General features: G+C 45.1%; 1 protein-coding gene across 1 annotated transcript; it reads right to left on the bottom strand.

The window, feature by feature from the left end:
• Window positions 1-4608: 4608 nt before the first annotated feature.
• Window positions 4609-7065, bottom strand: LOC145234534 (uncharacterized). The gene is made up of 2 exons (XM_080099251.1): window positions 4970-7065; window positions 4609-4685 (listed from the first exon to the last, which is right to left on the bottom strand). The coding sequence occupies exons 1-2, from the start codon at window positions 7062-7064 to the stop codon at window positions 4678-4680; spliced, it is 2103 nt and encodes a 700-aa protein (XP_079955377.1). The 5' UTR covers window position 7065; the 3' UTR covers window positions 4609-4677.
• Window positions 7066-9235: the final 2170 nt, after the last annotated feature.

Raw genomic sequence — 9235 nt, 5'->3', positions numbered from 1 at the left:
GGAGATAGTGGCTTTACCCAAAACGTTTATGGACTTGCCCGTGACTCCCGAGAGGTATTCGTCATTCCCGAGAGGAACCAATTTGCTGTCGACCATCTTCTGCTTAATAACATCCCACACGCGTTGGTTCAAAATGGTAACGGAGGCACCAGTGTCAACCAATGCACAAGTGACAACACCTCCTGTCATCATATTAACAAACCGGGGTAATGTCTTTTTAACAATATGCTTACGGTCAGAACCGGCCGATGTAGGTTTGGAAGGTCCTAAGGGTTTGCTTGGTGCTCTCGGTCTCGGTCTGTGGACACTTGGTTTAGAAAACGTAGAATTTTGGTACATTCTATCACGTCTTACACCACTGTATTGCTCACCATAACTGCAGAACCGACGTAAATGACCAACCTCACCACAGCCATAGCATCGGAGTTGTTCTTTAAAGACGCCTCTCCCCGGGCGATATCGGCCAGCTGGAAATTGATTGGGTTCTGAACGCACCTCATCACGAATTTGCTTCAGGTCAGCTTGGAGCGCCGAAACTGCGTCAGCCAGCGCTTTAGAATCGTCTTGCCATTGTTTCCTGAGGTCCTCAATCAGCTGAAGTTGTGGGTCGTTTTTCAACGTTTTTTCCACCGGCATTACTGGTAATGGATCCTGGCTCGTAGTTCCAATAACACATTCGGCCACAGACCAAAAGTCACGTTTGTATCCTAGCTGTTTAGGAATGTTAATAGCCGCTGACTGATCAGCTAAACCAAGCAATAGTAAGGAATACAACACTTCGTTCCGGACTGACTCGTCCTTAGGGTATGCTTTGTCTGCCATTGCCTTCAAAGCATAGACAAATTCCTTGTTAGATTCCTGGGGCAATTGCCGCCGGCGAAACAAATTAGCGCGCGTCTGATGCAAAATCACGTCGCTCTTGTTTAACTTTCGTACACGTTCATTGATCTGTTCGTAAGTCAGTTCAAACACGCAGCTGTCCTTTCCTTGCACTGACCAACGCAGGTCGTCATCAATGGTTGTTAAAAACATGTGGCGCTTTACTTCCTCCGATGCCTTTACACTGTTGCAGTACGAGTCAAACTGCGTTATAAAACCTTCTACATCCATTCCAGGCGTATACCGCGGAGGAGTTATAAAAACGTTAAAAGCCATATTAAAAAGTAAAACTGTGAAACACTAAAACCATACAAAATCGAGTTCTCACCACGGAGTGACCACCTACAAGCGGTAGCAGGGTCCTGGCGTGCTCGCCAAATGTAACCGAAATTAGTTAGGTGATCCCGAATTTGGCCTAAGATTTTGGGAAAGGCGAGAAAGTTATCTTTTACTAAATAAAACTAGCTTACCCAACCCTGACCACACATATAGCGGGATCACCGCCCCTAACTTGGTAAAAACCAGGTCACCCTGCACTAACGGCTTACCGCTAAAACCAAAGTTGAGATGGTCACACCGAACAGGGCCTCAACTAAAACAAGTTTAATAAAATATATAAAAGGCGATAACTCTAAATAACGAGCGCCTCTCAACGTTTCAACACAATACGATACGATACAATAAAAAATCCAGCGCTACCGCGTTTTGCCACTGCACTTACACGTCACAACACTGCGTACCACACGAGGCCCAAGCGAGAACTGCCTCAAATCGCAAACGAAACATGGCAGGTGCAAAACCACGTGATCTTAACGTCCAATTACAACGTACAAGCGCGACACGTCGACGTCCAAATCATTGGTGCGAGACAACAGTTGATTAGGTAGGCGAATGTAGCGCTACATAAAAACGTGTGAATACGAAAGGTGAATTACAAATAAAAACAAATATGGAGGTAAATATAGACAAAACTGTGCGTAAAATAAATATTATAAAGTGAAAACAAGTTAAATATAAACGAAGAGTGTGGAAAATCATTAGAAATAACAGTGAAAATAGAACAGAACAAAAGTGAAAATGAAGTGAAATATAAAACAACAAATCTAAGAAACATTAACTTAAACAGGTGCATAAATAAGATTAGTACATTGAAAACAAATAACAAGAAAGTAAGTGAGCAACAGTGATGTCGTGTAAGAAAACAAAGAAAATGACAATGTGCGTACACGCTCATTACACCCCCCCTCTCAGTTCACGTCCTACACCGTTAGGACTCGGCATCCGGATAAAATACCGTTTGTCGCCGATTTCGCCTCGGTCGCCGATCTTCCAATTGTTCAGCCACATTTTGTATGTCTGCGCCCAATCCGGTATCATCATCGACGGGCGCAGCATTTTCCTTGCCGCTGTCTTCATGTTTTTCGTCTTCACTTGGTTCGCTTTCAACAGGCTCGTCTTCAGCGCCTTCGTCTTCAACTTCCTCACGCCCCGTCGCTCTTTGCATAGCACTGTTGTCATTGACAGTTGGAAGCCAAAAGTGACTCCCTGCCTGCGGGACATTGTTCTCGGTTGTTGGATTTTCTTCGCCACTCTCTTCTTGTCTGTTGTACTCCATGTCGACCTTTTTCAACCTGTTGTAATGCACAGTTTGAATCGCACCTTGTTCGTCCTGAATCACATAATTAACTGTGCCTTGTGTTGCAACAATTTTTGGGACCTTTGTAAGGTTGCAAAAACTTACGACAACCATCTTTCGCCACCACCGTGTTTTCCAAAAGGACGATATCACCCTCTCGTAATGGTGCGCCATAGATTTTCCTATTGTATCGTTGCTCCATTTGTTGCCTCTGCACTTCTAATGTTTCGCGTGCGACCTCCTCCGCAAGCAATAGTCGGGAACGCAATGCTTCCAAATGCACGAATGGCTGGGTAGCTCTTGTTGGTCGCGACGAGATGAGGTCTGCCGGTAAGCGCAGTTGGTGACCTGTCAACAGAAAATGTGGGGATAAGCCAGTACTTTCGTGACGACTAGCATTGTATGAGGCCACGACCGCCGATAGCGCCTCGTCCCACCTCTTGGGATCGCGCTGTACATAGTTGCGAAGCATCGAAATGATCGTACGGTTATTTCTTTCGACGCCGCCGTTCCCAGCTGGGTGGTAAGCTGTCGTGCGGCTTTTAGTACACCCCATCAACCGCACCAGTTCTGCAAACAGTTCGCTTTCAAAGTTCCCGCCACGGTCAGAGTGTATAATCTCCGGGACGCCATGGACCGTAAGCCACCTGTGGAACAAAATACCCGCAGTTTCATGAGCACTCTGGTGTCGCATCGGCCATGCTCGAACATACTTGGTAAACAAGTCACATGAAACTAAAACATACTGATACCCAGACCTGGTCAGAGGCAAAGGTCCCAAAACATCGATCTCAATTCTTTGCATCGGCCGCACTTCTTGTGAAGGTACCAGATGTGCTCGTACGGTCGTGCTGGGTTTCTTGTTCATATTGCACATGTTGCATCTCCGACAGTGTGCCTCGGTGTCCTTCCTCCACTGAAACCAGTAAAAACGTTCAGATATTTTCCCTAAAGTTTTGGCGATGCCCAAATGCCCTCCACCAAGCGCCATGTCATGGCAAGCGGTTAACACGTCTTCCCGCATGGAGATGGGTACGACGAGTTTGGTTACTTCTTCAGAAGCCTGAGTAGCACAGTCATCGTTAATAAAGAGCATATTATCACGACATGTTAACTTGCTAAAAACACTCCAGAAATGCCTGGACTCAGCGGATAGATGCTTAACATTACGAAACGACGGCCTAATACCTCGTTGAACCCAAGATAACACCGGTTTGAGATGTTGATCGGTGTGTTGGGCTTCTACAATCGTCGACAAGTTATACCCAGATACATCTCTTAAATCGACTGAAAATACCTCGGTCTGTTCTCCACCATCCACGATGACATACGGAAACCCATCATCTTCAGGAACACGGCTCAATGCGTCGGCGTTCGAATGTTTGGCTCCCGGTCGGTGGGACATCTCGAAGTGGTAGGCGGCCAAGTGTTCTACCCAACGTGCGCACTGACCATACAATTCGCGAGATCGCCAAAGCCATCGTAACGACGAGTGATCTGTTCGAAGAAGAAAGTTTTTGCCCAACAAGTAACAACGAAAAAGTTTGGTCGCAAAAATAACTGCTAACAGCTCTTTACGGGTAGTGGAGTAATGCCTTTCCGCTTTACTCAAAGTTCGACTTCCGTATGCTACCACGTGCTCCTTCCCATCGACCACCTGTCCAAGAACACAACCAACAGCATTATCGGAGACATCGGTATCTAACACAAACCGCTTGGTAAAATCTGGATAACGCAGCACAGGAGCTGTGGTAAGCGCTAGTTTTAATGATGAAAACGCTTGTTGACATTGATCAGTCCATATAAAACGGCAGCCTTTTTCAGTTAATTTGTGTAAGGGAGCAGCAATAGATGCATAGCCTTTTACAAATTTGCGATAGTAAGATGTTAAGCCTACAAATTGACGCACATGCTTCACACTCCTCGGGATCGGCCATTCTTTGACAGCCCGAACCTTATCGGGATCACATAAAATACCTTGCTTTGAGACAATGTGACCGAGGAATCGCACTTCATCTTTAAAGAGGTCGCATTTCGAAGGCTTGAGGGTTAACCCAGCTCTGATCAACCTTAGTAGAACATCCTCGAGACGACGCATATGTTCATCGAAGCTCCTGGCGTAAATAATGATGTCATCCAGATATGCCAGCGCACCCTGCCATTCAATGCCCTGCAGTACAATTCGCATTAACCTCTGAAAACTAGCCGCAGAGTTACATAAGCCCATCGGCATGACGTTGAACTCAAAAAGGCCCATGTGGCTAGCGAATGCGGTCTTTTCTCGTGAACGTTCGTCCATTGGTATTTGCCAATAGCCGGATTTTAGGTCTAGCGTCGAAAAATACGCGGAACCGGACATTTCGTCTAGGCTGTCATCGACACGCGGTATCGGATAGCTATTTTTCTTAGTAACTTCATTCACCTGACAATAATCAACACAAAAGCGTAGCTCACCACTCTTCTTTTTCACCAAAACAATGGAACTGGACCATGGAGATGTCGAAGGGCGAATCAGTCCTTGTTCTCGCATTTCCCCAATTATGTTCTCCACTTGTTGCTTATGGGTTTGGGCCATTCGTCGTGGTGGTTGACGAACAGGTGGGGCATCGCCGGTGTCGATAACGTGGCGCGAAATACCGGTTCGTCCAAGGTCTGAACTAGTTGTCGAAAATGCATTCTGGTGACGGCGTAGAAGATTCAAAACTTCATTTAATTGACTGGAATTGATCCCCGAGCCAATGGTAACTCCGTCTCGGACAGCCTTCCAGTGTTCTCCGTCGTTCGGTACCCTTTCATCTTGACCCTTCTGCGAAACAACGCACACATCGGTCAACGTTTGTGAACGCCACGCATTTCTGCATACACATTTATCATGGGAACTTTGACCGATTATAACGCAACATTCATCTATTAGACTATCAATGTGACCATAAGCATGCACCGGTGTAACTGTAGCTATGCGGGTCCCGTCAAGCACATCGATCGTCTCATCGCTAAAGTTAGCCAGACGAACTTTAACTTTATTACCTTTAACTACACCCAAACAGTTAGCGCTTCGTAGACCCGTCCGTTGACAAAACTCCTCGTTACGGCTAACTAACACGGAAAAGGTAGGAATAGTCTTACTGTCAGCGTGAGGTAGGTATCGTCCGTACACCTCCATCTCTGTAGAAGGTGGAATGCTGATGGTGTCCAGGAGGCATACCTCTCTGGCTGTTTGCACAATTGGAGAGGTCAACAAAGGAACTTGTGCGGTACCCGCAGTTAGTAGATTGTATTCGTAACATATACTGCAGCCTTTCGATTGCAAAAAGTCCAGACCTAGGATACAATCATAAGGTAAGCTTGTGGCCACGTACACAACAGAGTTTACATCTAAATCTCCTAGTTTAATGGAGATAGTGGCTTTACCCAAAACGTTTATGGACTTGCCCGTGACTCCCGAGAGGTATTCGTCATTCCCGAGAGGAACCAATTTGCTGTCGACCATCTTCTGCTTAATAACATCCCACACGCGTTGGTTCAAAATGGTAACGGAGGCACCAGTGTCAACCAATGCACAAGTGACAACACCTCCTGTCATCATATTAACAAACCGGGGTAATGTCTTTTTAACAATATGCTTACGGTCAGAACCGGCCGATGTAGGTTTGGAAGGTCCTAAGGGTTTGCTTGGTGCTCTCGGTCTCGGTCTGTGGACACTTGGTTTAGAAAACGTAGAATTTTGGTACATTCTATCACGTCTTACACCACTGTATTGCTCACCATAACTGCAGAACCGACGTAAATGACCAACCTCACCACAGCCATAGCATCGGAGTTGTTCTTTAAAGACGCCTCTCCCCGGGCGATATCGGCCAGCTGGAAATTGATTGGGTTCTGAACGCACCTCATCACGAATTTGCTTCAGGTCAGCTTGGAGCGCCGAAACTGCGTCAGCCAGCGCTTTAGAATCGTCTTGCCATTGTTTCCTGAGGTCCTCAATCAGCTGAAGTTGTGGGTCGTTTTTCAACGTTTTTTCCACCGGCATTACTGGTAATGGATCCTGGCTCGTAGTTCCAATAACACATTCGGCCACAGACCAAAAGTCACGTTTGTATCCTAGCTGTTTAGGAATGTTAATAGCCGCTGACTGATCAGCTAAACCAAGCAATAGTAAGGAATACAACACTTCGTTCCGGACTGACTCGTCCTTAGGGTATGCTTTGTCTGCCATTGCCTTCAAAGCATAGACAAATTCCTTGTTAGATTCCTGGGGCAATTGCCGCCGGCGAAACAAATTAGCGCGCGTCTGATGCAAAATCACGTCGCTCTTGTTTAACTTTCGTACACGTTCATTGATCTGTTCGTAAGTCAGTTCAAACACGCAGCTGTCCTTTCCTTGCACTGACCAACGCAGGTCGTCATCAATGGTTGTTAAAAACATGTGGCGCTTTACTTCCTCCGATGCCTTTACACTGTTGCAGTACGAGTCAAACTGCGTTATAAAACCTTCTACATCCATTCCAGGCGTATACCGCGGAGGAGTTATAAAAACGTTAAAAGCCATATTAAAAAGTAAAACTGTGAAACACTAAAACCATACAAAATCGAGTTCTCACCACGGAGTGACCACCTACAAGCGGTAGCAGGGTCCTGGCGTGCTCGCCAAATGTAACCGAAATTAGTTAGGTGATCCCGAATTTGGCCTAAGATTTTGGGAAAGGCGAGAAAGTTATCTTTTACTAAATAAAACTAGCTTACCCAACCCTGACCACACATATAGCGGGATCACCGCCCCTAACTTGGTAAAAACCAGGTCACCCTGCACTAACGGCTTACCGCTAAAACCAAAGTTGAGATGGTCACACCGAACAGGGCCTCAACTAAAACAAGTTTAATAAAATATATAAAAGGCGATAACTCTAAATAACGAGCGCCTCTCAACGTTTCAACACAATACGATACGATACAATAAAAAATCCAGCGCTACCGCGTTTTGCCACTGCACTTACACGTCACAACACTGCGTACCACACGAGGCCCAAGCGAGAACTGCCTCAAATCGCAAACGAAACATGGCAGGTGCAAAACCACGTGATCTTAACGTCCAATTACAACGTACAAGCGCGACACGTCGACGTCCAAATCATTGGTGCGAGACAACAGTTGATTAGGTAGGCGAATGTAGCGCTACATAAAAACGTGTGAATACGAAAGGTGAATTACAAATAAAAACAAATATGGAGGTAAATATAGACAAAACTGTGCGTAAAATAAATATTATAAAGTGAAAACAAGTTAAATATAAACGAAGAGTGTGGAAAATCATTAGAAATAACAGTGAAAATAGAACAGAACAAAAGTGAAAATGAAGTGAAATATAAAACAACAAATCTAAGAAACATTAACTTAAACAGGTGCATAAATAAGATTAGTACATTGAAAACAAATAACAAGAAAGTAAGTGAGCAACAGTGATGTCGTGTAAGAAAACAAAGAAAATGACAATGTGCGTACACGCTCATTACACCCCCCCTCTCAGTTCACGTCCTACACCGTTAGGACTCGGCATCCGGATAAAATACCGTTTGTCGCCGATTTCGCCTCGGTCGCCGATCTTCCAATTGTTCAGCCACATTTTGTATGTCTGCGCCCAATCCGGTATCATCATCGACGGGCGCAGCATTTTCCTTGCCGCTGTCTTCATGTTTTTCGTCTTCACTTGGTTCGCTTTCAACAGGCTCGTCTTCAGCGCCTTCGTCTTCAACTTCCTCACGCCCCGTCGCTCTTTGCATAGCACTGTTGTCATTGACAGTTGGAAGCCAAAAGTGACTCCCTGCCTGCGGGACATTGTTCTCGGTTGTTGGATTTTCTTCGCCACTCTCTTCTTGTCTGTTGTACTCCATGTCGACCTTTTTTGTTGTAATGCACAGTTTGAATCGCACCTTGTTCGTCCTGAATCACATAATTAACTGTGCCTTGTGTTGCAACAATTTTTGGGACCTTTGTAAGGTTGCAAAAACTTACGACAACCATCTTTCGCCACCACCGTGTTTTCCAAAAGGACGATATCACCCTCTCGTAATGGTGCGCCATAGATTTTCCTATTGTATCGTTGCTCCATTTGTTGCCTCTGCACTTCTAATGTTTCGCGTGCGACCTCCTCCGCAAGCAATAGTCGGGAACGCAATGCTTCCAAATGCACGAATGGCTGGGTAGCTCTTGTTGGTCGCGACGAGATGAGGTCTGCCGGTAAGCGCAGTTGGTGACCTCCCAGGCAAACTTTTTCCGTGTGTTATCCCAATATCATGTATGATTTTACTTGTGTTAAACTCGGGTTATGTTAGGATATCAAGTGTTGGCTTTTTCGCCGATATTTCAAACAAAAATCAAGGATATATCCTTGGAATATAGCTAACAAGCCATGTATCTTCCGATATCTGGACTTTTAACGAATACTTAACATGAATTAGGCTTGAAGTTTCCTTGAACAACTTGAACTATTGGTCAACAAAGTTGACGTATCCGTGCAGAAGAAAGTGTGCAATTTTTACCAAATATTTTAGGATTTCGTTGAAACCTTCTAGCGCGAAATTGTTACAATAGTGGTAAAGTTTTGGTTTCCGGGCAATATTTGTTACTGTTTCCGTGTGTGTTTTTGAATCAGCTCTTTGATTAATTTCAACCAAGAAACTTCCGCTAGACATTTAGTAAGCGTAGCCTATTTCCAATCATGAT

The sequence above is a fragment of the Phallusia mammillata genome, chromosome 6 (assembly GCF_965637545.1).
Source record: "Phallusia mammillata chromosome 6, kaPhaMamm4.hap1.1, whole genome shotgun sequence".
Taxonomy (NCBI): Eukaryota; Metazoa; Chordata; class Ascidiacea; order Phlebobranchia; family Ascidiidae; genus Phallusia; species Phallusia mammillata.
This window is presented reverse-complemented; position numbering and strand designations above follow the sequence as displayed.